The sequence below is a fragment of the Cavia porcellus genome, unplaced genomic scaffold, assembly GCF_034190915.1.
Source record: "Cavia porcellus strain 051 isolate PalLab524CR breed Dunkin Hartley unplaced genomic scaffold, mCavPor4.1 scaffold_4, whole genome shotgun sequence".
NCBI lineage: Eukaryota > Metazoa > Chordata > Mammalia > Rodentia > Caviidae > Cavia > Cavia porcellus.
Window position 1 is genome coordinate 105,496,479 of NW_026947487.1, and position 15,719 is coordinate 105,512,197.

Consider the following 15,719-nt stretch of genomic DNA (forward strand, 5'->3'; position numbering starts at 1 on the left):
GTTTTTCTCTTCTGTTCTTGATCAGTCTTACCAAAAGTTTTGAAATATTTTCAGACAATTTTATTGGCCCTCTCCATTTTAGATTTGTTTTATGTTTCATTAATATTTACTCCTATCTTTATGATATTCTTTCCTCTTTCTTCTTTGGAGCACACCTAGCTCATTAAATCCTAATGTTGTCAGCAATTTCTTTTTATCCAATTTCTTTCTGTTGATTCTGTGAGTCGTTATAGGTTTGTCTTAATCATTTATTCCAGATCTCCAGTTTGTGAGTTGGTATTAATCTGTGTGAGTAGATTCTGTCTCAAAAAGACAAGAAAAAAATTTTAAATAATATTGCCTAATAGTTATCCCCCATTATCCTAGTAAGGCAGCTGGCTTGGCATCACTGAGGACACAGCTGTCTTTTTACAGGTGATAGAGACAGATCCTGAGCCCGTCCACTCAATAATAGAAGAAAACTACCGAGAGCTACAGATTCAGATCAGTGCCAATGTGAATTATGCTTCATACCAATGCCAAAAGAATGACGTGTGCTTTAAGGAAACACTGGTTCACCAGACTCGAGTGTTTGAGTGAGTTATCAAAAACCATTTCTTCATTAACTCATTTATCAAACATCTATTCAGCACCTATAACAGGTGATAAGCTGGTATAGCAGCCATCATATTTGGGTAGCATGCACTAGAATGTCACTTAAGGTCCAATAAACACTCAGACCCACAAAGCTTCTGAAAGTTCACATTTGAGCAATCAAGATAGAGGCCAGGAACGAGTTTACCAAGAAGGTGGCATCAGGTGGTCTTAAGTAGAAATAGCACTTGCATTATTCCACACAGCCACTCAGGAACTATTCTTATTAGCTCCCCTACAACAGTGCAGATATGATCCACCTTAGTGATGATGGGGTCCATCCTAGCTGAGAAACCCTCTGCCCAACAGAACCCATCACTTCCCATAACAACCCCAGAGAACTCCCGAGATCCCTGAAAGGAACACACCCAGTCCTAAGAGTTACTACACTCAGAGAACCCCAAAGCAGTGACTTCTCTTCAGGTAATTGTTCTTCCCAGTCCACATGAAACTTACCAATTCAATTCATTTTTATTATTAATAATATTGCCTGTACTGGGCATGGTGGCTCGCAGCTGCAATCCCAGCATTCGGGAGGCTGAGGCAGGAGAGTCATTGTGAGTTTGAGACCAGCCAGAGCTACAAAGTGAGCTCAAGGCCAGCCTGCACTGCACAGTGAGATCCTGTCTCAAAAAGACAAGAAAAAAAATTTAAATAATATTGCCTAATAACACAGCTGGCCTTTCTACTTTATTGGGTCTTCAAGGAAACAGATCTAAAAAGATAATTTAGAATTAAATTTGTCCTCAAGAAAGAGAGGAGATTTACCTATATTCCAAAGCAAGAAACCCAGGATGTTCTCCACGAGCTCCCAGTCTGGAGGTGGGGAAGGGTAATCAGTAGGAATGGTGAATTGTCAGTCACAGCATCACTCCATGTGCATGAAAAAGAGTTTCTAAAGACTAAAGATCATGATGTGGGAAAGACAGAATGTGTCCCAGACAAGGTGATCACCAGTTGAATTTTGAAGGGCAAGTGAAGAAATGGAAATAAAAGCCCTTCTGGGCAAAAACAAAGTCAAAACCAAACCAAAGACTGTTCTTTGTAGAAATTAGTTATTATCTCATTCAACTCACTTTGCATCTGTTGTATTTTAAATGTCCTCATAAATTATTATAGAGCCAACAGACAGAAGGCAGGAAGTGTGATCTTCTGCTGACAGCCATTTCACCTAAAGCAAGGGTTTGCTGGTGGCCTGGTTTTTGTAAATAGTGTTTGGCGGGCACACAACTGTGCTCATTCTTGTATGTGTTGCCTGTGTTACTTTTGCATTGCAAAGCAGACTTGAGTGTTTGCTACAGAAGTTAAAGCACTTGATTCCAGGCATACCTGCATGGTTGACCTGGATTAGATCATGGAAACCTAGTCTCTGCACGCCACCCTCTACCCTCATTCAAACTCCTGACTCCAGAGCTGGAGACATAGCTCACTGGTAGAGTGCTTGTATAACATGAGCACAACTGTGGATCCCCTCCCCAGCACCACATATATAAACAAAAAATCAAGCTCCCTACTTTTACAACTCCCCTAAAACCAGGAAGGACACGTGTGTGTTGTTTTTCTGATATTATCATTTCCTACATCAAAACATTATCTTTATGCTGTTGCTGTGATTAAAGACAATAATGAATGTAGAAAAATCCTTTGTCTCTTTTATTTATCTCACAGCAGAGAAACACAAGGCAAGAAAAACCTCTGCTGATTCAGACTTTAAATCCAAAAACAACTGAAATCCTAATGTCTTATTCAGCCAGAAAAGGTGTGGCAAGCCAGGGTCAAATGGCTTCTCCTCACAGGGACATTGTTTCTGAATAGCGACATGTTTTTATTTTTAATAGCTGTGTGTATATTTGATAAGTTTTAGAAAAGGATATAACTGATATATCAAACTCATGAATTCAGATAAATTTGCTTAAAACTTATCTATTAAAAGTATTTTTTATTTTTATCTTTTTCTTTTTAGTTAACTGTACTCTAACTGTAATAATGATAATTATAAGAGCAGTACACATTTAGGGGGTTCACTGACATTTAATACATGTGTACAATATGTTGTGATTGACTCGAGGTAACTAGAGTCTCCATATCCGTAGTGCATGGAACTTCAAACTCCTGTCTTCTTCATAAAGAGTACAAGAGATTGTTGCAAACTGTACTCATCCTACTGAGCAATAGAGCACTAGAACTTATTCACCCTATGAGTGTATTTTGGTAGCTGTTATCCAAACTCTTTCTATCTGCCTCATCACCACCGCCATTCCCAACCTTTAGGAATCACTGTTCTATTCTGATCTAGCTTGAAATTAACTTTTTTTAGCTTCTACCTATGAAAGAGAATACTGAGTATTTGTGTTTCTAGTTTATATCATCTATGTGCTCCAGTTCTATCTATTCGGTGGCAAATGAGGGGATTATAGGAAATAACATGGAAGTTCATCAAAAAAAATATTTCTACTATATGATCTAGATAACCCACCTCTAGGTATATATCCAAAAGAAATTAAATCAGCTTATCAAAGAGATACTTGTATTGCCTTGGTTTTTGTGTAGAATTTACAGTAGCACATATATGGAATCAACCTAGGTATTTACTGGCAATGAGTGGATAAAGAAAATGTGATAGATGTTCGCAATGGAAAATTAATCAGCAACAAGAATTTTTAAGAAAGTGACTTGACTTTAATAAACACTAGATGATATGTAGGCAGGATAAAATTCACCTGCAGCACATTCCTGAAGTCTGTTCCTGATCAATTTGCAGGTTTGACCTGGTTAATTCTGGAAATGTGCAGCTAGAATTCAACTGGGGCTCAGATGATGCTACAAAGGCAGTCAGCTTTGCCAAGCTAGGAAACCAAGGTAAATGCAATGCCAGGTAAAACCCAGGGTGTGGCCTTTAGTTAAAAGGCCTTATTAATAGGAAAAATAACACAGCTCAGATGACCTCCAACATAGCTAAGGAAAAGCATAGCAAAGAGCCCCTGGTGTCTTCAGAAACTGAAAATTTGACCTCTCCCCTCACCTGAATCCTGGACCCTGAACCTCTACTAGGCCAATTTTCCATCTCACTAGCCACTAGAAATATTTTTACTTTAGTTCTTAATTTTCTGGGAAATCATATACCCCTTAGAAACATTATTGAAAGCTATGAACCATTTTCCCAAGAAAATACACACCTATGCTCAAGTTTGCAGTTGATACATACAACACACTAGAAAAGGGCCTAAACCTTAGGGAGCCAATACAGTATTTGTTATTATTTCAATGCTGGCATTCTCCACACTTTTCTAATGGATCTTTATCCATGGCTCCCCAGATTATAAATCCCTACTTTAGAACAGTAATTATTCAAAGACTTTGTTCACAGCTCATTATTCAAGGGCAGAAGGTCTGTATGAACACCTTCTTGACAGACCTCCCTTAAGCTAAAAGAAAACAAACTTGGAAACAGGATGGAGTCATTAAAATATTTTTCATCAGTCATCTGTGAGACAAAACTGATTCCTTACCTCTAATGTCCAAGGTTGAGTGTACCTCCTACAGAAGTGAGCCCACAGACCCCACAGAGGGTCCTGGGAGGCTTGTAAATGAGCCTCCCACCTCCCCTCTCACTGCAACTACGAGCTTTCACCTGTTCTGTCTCTCCCCTTTCCCAGGTTTTTCTCAAAAAGAGCAAATTAGTCAGGTCACAATCAGCACCGTGGACAGCGGCATGGACCACTGGCCTGATAGTTCCTTATCACCCTTCTCTGTGGAGCCCTCCTCAGGCATTGTGCCTGTGGGGAAGACTCAGAAGATCAAAGTGAAATTCTCCCCACTGGACACTGGATTCTTCGAGAGCAATCTTGTCTGCCAGTAAGGAAACGTGTTTTCCAGAACCTCCATCTTTGCAAAGGCAAAGCTCTTATCCCCTCTTCTGTTCCACGGCTGCCATCATTCCTTTTGGCCCTTGACCCCTCCACAGCCCTGTACTGCCACTTGTCCCATTGGAGAGATTGAAAGAGGTCTGCCTTTTGAGGACAAGAGACTTGGCTCTCAGTTCTGATCATCAACCCTCTCCAGATGCTTCTCTTCCCTCCTTGCCCCTTTCTGGCTGCATTCAGAATTCCACTAAACAGAATGGCAGGCAGCTACGTGGCTCCCAGTCCTTGGACAAGCATGAATTTGAACAACTTCTCTTGTAGTTTCCCTGAGACTAAGTTTCTCCACATGTAAAATGCAAATATCGGTACCCACCTTGTAGAATGCTCTGGAAGATTAAATGAATTAACTTAAGCAGCGAGCTTAGAACAATGCCTGGCACAAAATGAGCACTAGATGGTGGAAGAGGTTTAGAGTCAGTGGGCCTGGGAGCAGTAGGTGCAGAATATGTGGTACCCAGACCCAGTGAGAGAAAAACTCATTCCACATATCTGACAACGAAACTCCCTGATGTAGTATCCACTTCCAGGAAAGCTCCAAGGGGAACATTCCTCTTATGGAGAAATTCTTAAACCATAGTCTAGTTTAGTAGAGATATATATGAACTTTCAGAGCCTCCCAGACTCTTGCAGTACACTGCATGGATCCCTTATCACCCCAGCGTAGTCCTGGGGCTGAGAGTCTTCTAACATCTATTCACCTTTTTGAAGATCTCCAAGCCCCTTTGTGTACCCACTAAATGTGTATGAGAGGGCTCAGAGGGTACACTGAGCTTGTTTTGCATCAGGAAGATAGATCTCTCCCCACTAATGGAGAAAGTAACTTGCTGCCATACTTGGGTATGCAGAATGAGCCCAAATGCATGCCTCCATACTCAGCCCATTCATCCATTTAATAATTAAAAAATACTGTGTGTCATGTGTTAGTCAAGATACTGGTGATGTTGAACAAGACAATCCAACCCTCTGAACCCAGAGTTCACATTCTGATGGATATAAAATTCACTCCACCAACCAAAAAAGTAACACCAGTTACAAAACAAAACATAATAATTACCTTATCCCTTAGGATCCCCAATCTACCACCTGGAGAGCAAGGCCCTGTCCTGGTAACAAAAGGGCAGAGCTTCTTGTCCATCTGCCATTTTGACCTGAGAGACTCAGACTACATCCGTGAACATCAGCATAACTCAGACCTCCGAGCATCTGGCACAGCGCCTTTGGACCCAAACACCAGGGTGATTGAATTCAACGCTGTGGGCATAGGAGGAAAGAATCTCAAGTGAGTGGTGTCAATTTTGCTTTGGCTGGATTCATATCAATCAGTCCTTTGGAACTCAGTGGAATAATTCAGAAAAGCAAGCTAGACTAATTCCCTAGAAGCAGACTTGATATTCTGGAAGTAGATCTGCATTTTAGAGAGTTGACTTTAGAGGATTGTTACATGAAGGAAACTGAATTTTGTGAATTAGTTTTGATAGTGGATAAAACTGGGTCTATACAAAGGTTTAATTCCTGACTACCACTGACAGTAAAGCATCAGCTTAAGCATACGTTAGACCCTGAGATAAGATGAAGTTTTCAATTCTGCAGTAACAAAGTGCTTAGAACAACTCTATGGTTCTCAGTGGGAGGTTCCACTAGGATTAGGTTCTAGGAAAGTTTTCTTTCATCTCCACTGTCCCCTCTGTAACCCCCATTGTCAACTCTTTCCCTTTGTCCAGGACTTTCACGATCCTGAACCCAACCAATGATAGCTACTCCTTCTGCTGGATCTCTGAAGAATGTGAAAGTCTCCAGAACCCTTCAGCCTTTGCATGCCTTACAGAGAAGGGATCCATCCACCCTGAAAAGAAAGCTGAAGTATGTGCACATGGGGTCCCCTCAAGCCATCTCTGCTTAGCAAGTGTACACAGAGAGCAAGCAGAGTGGGGAGGGCTGCCTAAGGGCGTATCAATGAACAAGTCCGCGGTGAGTGGCTGCCCTGCATAATGGTCAGTCCTGATAACCAGACAGACCCAGTTCATCTTGGCTGCCTATGGAAAAAGAGAGCTTTAGAATTTGCAATTGTTCTTTTCATTGAGAATATTCAAGTAGCAAAGAGGAAAAAGCTAAAAAGGCCTGGAGCCTTTGGGATCCATACAGTAACAGGAAACAAGGAGTTATCTTTGTCCAAGGGGCTAACAAAAGTGAAAGGATGATGACAGGTTTTTACTTGGCCAGGACAAAGGGGAAAACAGAAAATCTGAATCATGTCCAGTGGCTTAGCCCTCAGAGCTTCTACAGGGATATAAGGTTGGAGGTCAGACTTCGGTTTGAACTTGGTAGCCAAATTAAGTCCATGGACTTCATGTCGAATGAGTTCTTAAAGAAAACTTCTCAGATATAAACCCATGAAACAAAAATTGTGAATTTGGGTACCTTCCGGAAACTCACCCAAATGAACAAAGCAGGCAGAGAAGATAATGGTAAGGAATGCTGGGTGCCAAGGCCTGCTGGCCCCACTCTTGTCTGGCAATGATCACCGTACATACAAGTAGGCACAGGCTGACCTATTCTCCCAAACTTTTCTGAAGAGGCCAAAATTCCACAATCCTATGTGGATCTCCCTACATGTTGGTAGCTACTTAAATATTTTTCTACATGTTTGTAGCTAGTTAAATATTTTTCTACATGTTGGTAGCTAGTTAAATATTTTTCTACATGTTGGTAGCTAGTTAAATATTTTTCTACATGTTGGTAGCTAATTAAATATTTTTCATATTTCCCAAACCAAATGCAACATATCTGTAAACTCTCTCCTGATTTTGACTTTTGCATATTGTCAGCACCTAGGCCATCTAATTCAGAATGACCATTCCAGGAGGTAGGGCTACCATAGCCATGGTCCTACCTGGATGTGGCCCCACGACAGCCCAGAATTGTGTCAAAGATGATGTCCAGTTCTTAGAGAGGCAAGCTGCAGAAGCCAGCATCCAGGATCATGCTGACCCTTGGATGACAGTGCTGTTGAAGTGATACATCTCCAAAATGCCTCCCTGCATCATCCTGGAATTGTCAAAGACCGTGCATGTCACCCTGTCTGGTTCCTTTCTGGCCGAATTCAGTTGTTTTTGCATTGGATCCAGATTGATCAGTTACAGAGAGATTCAAAGGGAAAAAAGACCTGGAGAAGCTATTGATATTGGACTCCTTCTAGATGTTCTGCATCTATTTATGTTTCAGTTGCTTTGTAACTTTACTTAGCAAGTGGGTGATGGTATGCCATGGCCCAGCTCACCCTCATGGCATCTTTCACCTTCAACTTCACTGCCAGCTAACCTAGCCACTTGATTTTAATCTGAACTTCTCAGAAAGAAATCTGATTACTGTGCCAATCATATTGAGTTGAGCTGTGTGCCATATTTTGACAAGCAATTGGACAATCTTTCTTTGGGACGGGTGCCAACTCTCTAGTCCAATCTACTGTGGTACAGCCATGCCATCCAAAGACAGCATAGAATATGGCAGCTTAACCAGCAGAAACTATATATGGAGTACACTCCTTTAAAAAATATGTGGGCAGAGCAAACACATTGACATTGCTGGCACAGTCATACCTCTGTGCCTTTACAGAGATTATAGAAAGGTAGCACTAGCTAGGAGATGTCAGCTATTATGACCCTCATGCCGACGATCTTCAGGAGTACAAGGACTAAGTAAGTAGGAATGCCTCTCACTACTCTGTTCTGAACTGTCTTCCTAGATTGTGTTCCAGTTCACACCTTCCCATCTGGACATCACAGAGGCCTTATGGACTTTCTTAATCCCTGAACATAATATCTCAGTGCCTTTCCTGCTGGTGGGTAGAGCGACTGAGCCTGTCATCTCTCTGAATAAGTCACACCTCAACTTCCATGCTCTCCTCATTGGTAAGGCTGCCCTCACAGTTTATATTTAGCATTGGCTTGAGCTGGGTGAGATCACCAAAAGCAGACTTTTGGGAGCAGACTTGGATGGAGAACTTTGCCTGGTCCCTTCCAGAAACATGTTAGAGGGCCTCTATCAATTTTCAGAAAGCCATAATATATTTACTTTTCAACCTACTTTCCATAAAATATTTTTTAAAGGCAGATAACCGAAAGAAATTTAGGAGCTTTGTTAAGGATCCTACAGGAAGAGTCCTTTAGTGCCAGCATTGACTTTCTTCAGTTACAGTGCCTCACGTCAGATCTGCACACTCCAAACTCAGTTCCTGTGCTCCATATATTTATTTCTCATGCTGTGCCACAGTGGTCAGATTTCTCTTCCATTTTTTCATAGTTTTAACAAATATGACTGAACCCCACGTCTGGCCCAAGGATTTTTCCATGTATTGGAAATGCACTTAGATAAAGCATAAAATCAGCTGGGCATGATGACACACTCCTGTAATCCCAGCACTTGGGAGACTGAGGCAGGAAGATTGCAAGTTTGAGACCAGCCTAAACTCCATAGCAAGTTCAAGGCCAGCCAGGACTATGTATCTAGACCTTGTCTCAAAACAAACAAACAGAAAAAAAAACTACAAAGCCTCATGATATTTGCATTCTAGTAAGAGGAAATAAGCTACCAAAAAAGAAGTAAAAAACATAGTACACCAAATGTTGGTAAGTGCTTTAGAGAAAAGCACATCAGGGCAAGGAGAATAAGGGATGCATTAGCATTGGGAAAGTGTCATTTGAACAGCAACCTGGAGGATATGAAAGAAATGATTTTCACATCCCTTGTAACCCTGTGCATCTCTCACACTGATGTAGGGTGTGTGTGTACGTGTGTATAAAACACAACAAAAGCTAGAGGATTTTAAAATTATTCATTAGACTTTTTATTCATAAAATAGCATCTATATAGTCAATCAAGAAACTGATTATAAGAAAAATTAAATTTTTCCCTTTTTGTCCTTTCATCTTTCTCTTTCCGTCAAAGAAAACCAATGTTAACAGTTGGATGTGCATTCGGTGTGTATCATTTCCAAACATTCCTTATACTGGTCCACATGAGGGGTTTATTCATTAAGGTTTTGAATAAATGAATGAGATACATAGCATAATAACAACAAGACAAAGAGTTTAATCCAGGAAAGCAAGGGCGTCCATTTCAATACAGTCATTGCATCAAAAGATTAAAGAAAAACAACCATATGAATATATTAATATACTGAAAAATCATTGCTAAAATTCATCAGATATTACCCCAAAATAACACCCCAATAATAAAACAGGAATTGATGAAGAAAACTAAAGAAGATTAACCAAAATCAAGGTAAATGCCCTGTAGTAAACCACTAAACTACCTCAATTAAAATGTGGAATTAGGCAAAGATACTTTTTATCACCATTATTATTGGACAATTTCTTAAGAGATCTTAGCAAAAATTAAGCAACATGAGGGAAAAGAGACAAAATTACATTATTTTCTGTTGTTGATGATTTTATACACATAAAACCTAAAAAGACTCAAGAGAAAAACTCCTAGGATAAAGATAATTTAGCAAGGTGAGTGAATATAACACAAACATTTAAAAAAATAAGAATTTCTTCCCATTTAATAATAAAAGCATTGCCAGGGATTTAGCTCAGCGGCATAAGTGCCTGCCTTGCAAGCACACACTCATGAGTTCAATCCCCAGTACCAAAAATAATAATAATAATAAAAGCATTGAGAGCTGGGTGTTGTGGTGCATGTGGGTAATCACAGCACTCCCAGACAGGAGGATCACCAGTTCAAGGTCAGCCTGGGCTACAGAGTGAGTTCAAGGCCAGCCTGTACTACATAGTGAGAAGCAAGACCCTGTCTCATAAAACAAACAAAAAAACACATAGAAACAGAAACAAAAAACTTTCAATTTAATACTGGCTAAACACAGTATTGGGATAAATGCAGAAACAAATTATCTACATAAAGAAAATTACTGAATCATATTAAAATTGTCTCCAAATATGCTCTGAACATTTTATAGCTCTCCCAAAAATTAAATGCAAAGTTAATCACATTCCAATTAGAACCCAAACTAGGGTTGCCAGATAAAATATACGGTGCTCAATTAAATTTTAACCACAGATAATTGTAGCATTTCAGCATAAGTATGTCCTATGCTTATATTTGGGACATGCTAATACTTAAAATTTTGTCAGTCTAATGACTCTAATCCCAAAAAGACTGAGAAGAGAAGAGAAGGATCCTAATAGTTATGTAGCAAAATACATGTTCTTCAGTAGTCACAGGAAACACCATAATGAAAGGAGATATATTAGCTAAGAATGTAGGCAGGAAACTCATAGCATGCCCAAGGTCAAATTCAAAAGAACTCAACACAGGGATTATTTACAGAGATGTGGGCAATTAAGGAATAAATCAGGGAAACTAAAGCCCATATTAACAAATTCAGGAAGGTATGACAACTCCTGGGTCTGAAAGAGCAAAGGAAGAAAACAGTGGCCCCAGAATCCCAGGGGAACTGTGACCAGGCTAGAGCAGCTACCCAATAGCAGATGGGAACTGATGAAGTTCTAGAAGGAAGAAGTCTCTGAATGGAGGAGGGTCACTTAAAGAGCAAAAAGAAAGAAGTAAGCTGAGGGCTTGGGACAAGGAGAGGAAAAAAGTGGGGGATTTCTTGTAAGAAGGCTTCCTCTTGCCTGTGGTGCGGTATCTGCTGAGGGACTTCAGCAAGCAGGCAAAAGGCTTCCACTGAGAGCAGGTGTGTCCTCTCCAGGCAGAGAAGCCAAGGAGAACGTGCAGATCATCAACAAGGAGGAGCAGGGCTTCAATTTTGCCTTCCAGGACAACTCCCGATATTCTGAAGGTTTCAACAATAACCTGGTTGTGAGCCCCATGGAAGGATGGATTCCACCACAGTCCAGGTAAAGACAAATGAAGCCCTGGCATAACGGGATCCAGGCCTGCCTACCAGGAGGAGGTACTAGGGTGCCCCGTTTATAAAATCTCTTCCAAATCTAAGAATTATATACTAAAAATCTCATGTCTGTCCCACTTCCTGGTGTTCATTTTCTTATGAATTATGGAGCACTGAGAATTTGTTTTAATTTTTTATCATTTTGAAGGTAATAAAATACAACAGAACAAGACAGGAAAAAGCCAATTTAGACAGTGTAGTGAAATTGGTACAGAACATCACAGCAGGTTACCTGGATAGCAGTAATAGGTACCACAGTATATCTCGTTATCTTCACAACAGTTGCTCTTTCAATCAGATATAGAAAAATAAAACGAAATACAGAACATTATAGAACTTGTCAAAACAGAATATTAAACAGAGTGATACCATTAATCATAACAAAGCAAAACAGTGGTAAAAATATTTGCCTTCAAAGAGATGGCAGAAGGAAATCCCCCCATTTGCTATATTGCAAATGGTCATCCTCCCAAGAGATGCTCAGATCTCTGGCTCCCATCTGCTAATGGGGTAGGGGGGAGGGGAGAATGTTTGATCCTCAGCCCATGCGCTGGTAGGCTCACTAATGCTTAGCAGGGAGGCGAGCTGGTTGCTTGGTTTCCCAGCTCCCTATGTTCCAACATGGCACAGATCTCAGGAGTTGCTGGTGGTTCTCCCCCTGGGGCGGCCACAGCCTGCCACATCACAGCTGCTTACCAGGGAAGCACTGAGAATTTTTAAGTCCTTGTTCTCAATATTTTCTCTCATATTTGTAGTCATTTCCTTGCTGTCTGCTGTATGTATGAAGTCACAGAGCAATGTCTATCCTTGTCTGGTAAATCTTCAAAAACTTACCATAATTTGGAAAGTCTTTTTTTATGCCTTTTGTTCATAGTACACCTGCTAATTCAGTGTGCTGACAGTTTTTAGCAGGTTTTATCTGGTTAGTTTAGTCACCTAATCTGCTGCCTTATTCCCTGACCAGGATCCCAATTGAAATTTTCTTCACACCAAAGCAGGAAGGAGATGTGAACTTTAATTTGATCTGCAATGTGAAAAAGAAAGCCCAGCCTCTGACGTTAAACATCAAGGCTGAGAGCTATTCCATGAATGCAGAGGTCAAGTGCAGGGACAGTACTGGCTGCATCACTCTCTTGACACCCAACCAGACCAACATCATCAACTTCTATGAGGTGAATGCATAAAAGGGCCTTGCTGTCTCCCCCAGTGTCCACGCTTCACTTGGGGAGGTGGTACAAGTGCGTATGAGCTGAGTCTTTCTGTCTCCAAAACCAGCGAGACCAGAACAGAAACGTGCCAGGAACAGTCCCATCCGCAAAATGTAGATGTTGTGATTTGTATATTTTCTTACTTTATGTCCTGGCGAGAAGATGATATGGAGAGGCAAAATTTTCTACTAAACACACAGGAAGGATATCTGACTACCGACAGGCAATAGAGGACTAGACATTAAATTGACATCTTATTCTCAACATAGAAGAAAACCAGCACTTAGTAGCTGTTGCTGGAATATCTGACTAGATTAAACCAGTAACATGCAGTTCACCAATATCATCCACCATCTTTATTTCTCAAAGGGTATTTTTTTTTCCCCAGAAAAGAGAATTGTTTTGCATTCACTGCTCTGTTCTGTCTCTTAGGTGGAGTTAAATGAATCTGTCCAGTGTGAATTCAACTTTATAAACACCGGAAAATTCAGCTTCAACTTCCAGGCAGAACTTTCTGGACCCAAAGCCCTGTTACAGTACTTGGAATTTTCACCCACTGATAGCAACGTGGATACAGGGCAGAGTGAACAGGCTACTCTGTCTTTCCAGCCACTTCAGAAGTGTGTCTTAAAAGGCCTGCAACTCAAAATCAAGGTGAGACTGTTAACACTGTCCAAATGCTGAAAGCACTCACAGCATGCTGCCTTGAGAAGTTAATTCTCCTGAGAGTTCTGTATTTTTGTAACCCATCTAGAGGCTCCTGCAGGGTGGTTGTGTTGGAGACAGCCCCAGAATCATGTTTGAGGTGCCTGGGGAGGAAATACTAATTGAAAAGCAATAGGCTTCCTACGTACTGAAATATTCAAAGATGAAAATAAATGGGGTTGAGAATGGCAGAGAGAGAACATATAAAATGGTTTCCAAGATCCATGAACCCTGAACAGCTGTTCTTCAGGAGCAGTAATAACACTGTCAGCATCTCCTTTTCCAGAACTCTGAAATGAACCATAAATTTGCAACAATCCTAGGGGCTTTTATTCAAGAAAAATAGAGAGTGAGTTTTGTAATTCTTTAATTTGTCCTCCTCCCAACCCATTTCCAGAGCTCTGTAATATCCTTGAAAACCATCAGCTCCAGTCCAAGCACAGCCAGTAACTATCAGCCACCACAGAGAGCAAAACAGGTTTTGAACTCTCCCAAAGCCCCATCATGAAATCATCGTCATGGTTTGCCCTGTCTAGAAATGCAGTGGAAACCTCTACTCACGACAAGCTCATTCAACAGGGCTTGCTTTTATTTGACCTGATGTAGAATCTGCCCGGTATGAACAGCCTTTTCCCTTGGGGCATGTGTCAGAAACAGTCTATGACAATTGTTTAATATGACAGCTGCCTGAGGTAGCAGTGACCTTGGGGATAAATAAGAAGCTGACCCAAAAGTGCACAAGAAAAGACTTGAAAATTAGATGACCAATGATCACATGAAAATTTCTAACATCTTCCCTGGAGTGTTGACAGTCATGCACTGCTTGTATATCACATATCATGTGTACACATATCATGTGTAGCTTAAGGGTGTAACACTGTAAACAGGCTTGTAGATTCTGTGAAGGCAAAAAATGGACAGTAAAGCAGAGTTGGCAGCTGCCCTCTGGTTGTCATGCCCTACCACATACACACAGAGCCCCTTGGTAAATGTTGAGACACCAGTTGGTTCCAGGCATTTAAGGAACTCTCTGTTCAACCAGTAAACTAGCTGAACAGTGGTCATGTATAAATGGATAAGTAACAATACAGTAGTCCCCCTTATTTGCAGTTCTGGTTTCCATGATTTCTCTTGTTCATGGTATTATAGTTTAGATCAAGAATATTCCCAAAGGCCTCACGTGCTCATAGGCAGAAATTGTGAAAGGTGATTGAATTATGGAAACACAATAGCTGACCTGCTTTTGGACAGCAGGGCCTGGCCAGAGGAGCCAGGTCACTAAGGTCATGACCTGAAAGGGTGTACATCCCACTTTAGCTTCTCCCTTCTCTCTGCTTCCTGGCTGCCTTGATGTGAGCAGCCTTCCACTGCCCAAGTGCTTCTGCCATGTTGTTTCTATGTGTAAGGCAATAACAATCAAAAAAATTTTCCCAATAAAGCCCAAATGTTGGTGTTATAAGGCAAATACCAAAAGCAGCTATTTAAAACACATTGAGATTGAAGTACAGCACAATGGTAGATTGCATGTTTAGCATGCATAAGACTGCATTGATGCCAAATTGTTCTCCTCTTTAATGTGAGGATGTAAGTACCCTCTCTCCCACTTCTCCTCATCACCATTCCCTGCCGTGTCCTCCCCGCAGATCAGCTATGGCCCGACGTTTATGTGCAGCATCATAGGCAGTGGCGTGAGTCCAGCCATCGATTTCTCCTTCACCAGCTACAACTTTGGGACCTGCTTCATCTACCAACCAGGAATGCCCTCTTACAAACAAATTCTGGTCATCACCAACAAGGAAGATACACCTATGAGGTAAGGAAGTTTCCCATAGTATCCAGATGATTCTGCAGCCCATTCTAGTCCTACAGACTTCATACAGGTGTGGTCCTGCCAAGACCTAAAGAGAGGGATTATAGAAAACAGTCAAACATAGTTGAACATGAATCCTGGGTCGCCATCTTCATCAGTAATACTAATATTGGGATAGCCATGAGCAGTTCATGTGCAGAGGGGAATACCAAATGATCTCATGGGAAGTTCTGTGGCTTCCATTTATTTTCCTCATGTAACAGATATGGAAACTGAGGTTTAGAGAATTTTAAATTTCTCTGCTGGAAATATCAGGTGTGTACTGAGCCTAGATCTTCTGATTCGAATCTAGGTTTCAGTCAAGGTTTCTGGTCTTCATCCAAGACCTAATGAGCCAAAATCTCATAGGCTCACAGATCTGTGTTCATTCGAAGCTCTCTATGCCAGTTTATAGAGCACTTTCTGCAATGACAAAAGTTTTACTTTTCTGCATCTTCCAATGTGGTGGG

The 15,719-nt window shown here is 40.9% G+C and overlaps 1 protein-coding gene across 1 annotated transcript in view; it reads left to right on the plus strand.

The window, feature by feature from the left end:
* Hydin (HYDIN axonemal central pair apparatus protein) overlaps window positions 1–15,719 on the plus strand; it is a 411,964-nt gene that overhangs the window by 362,127 nt on the left and 34,118 nt on the right. The window contains exons 67-76 of the mRNA XM_023565963.2: window positions 415–575; window positions 3,395–3,492; window positions 4,290–4,488; window positions 5,623–5,835; window positions 6,278–6,416; window positions 8,299–8,464; window positions 11,287–11,434; window positions 12,452–12,659; window positions 13,128–13,349; window positions 15,044–15,213. Of these exons, the coding sequence (XP_023421731.2) occupies window positions 415–575; window positions 3,395–3,492; window positions 4,290–4,488; window positions 5,623–5,835; window positions 6,278–6,416; window positions 8,299–8,464; window positions 11,287–11,434; window positions 12,452–12,659; window positions 13,128–13,349; window positions 15,044–15,213 (1,724 nt within the window). The remainder of the gene's footprint in view (window positions 1–414; window positions 576–3,394; window positions 3,493–4,289; window positions 4,489–5,622; window positions 5,836–6,277; window positions 6,417–8,298; window positions 8,465–11,286; window positions 11,435–12,451; window positions 12,660–13,127; window positions 13,350–15,043; window positions 15,214–15,719) is intronic.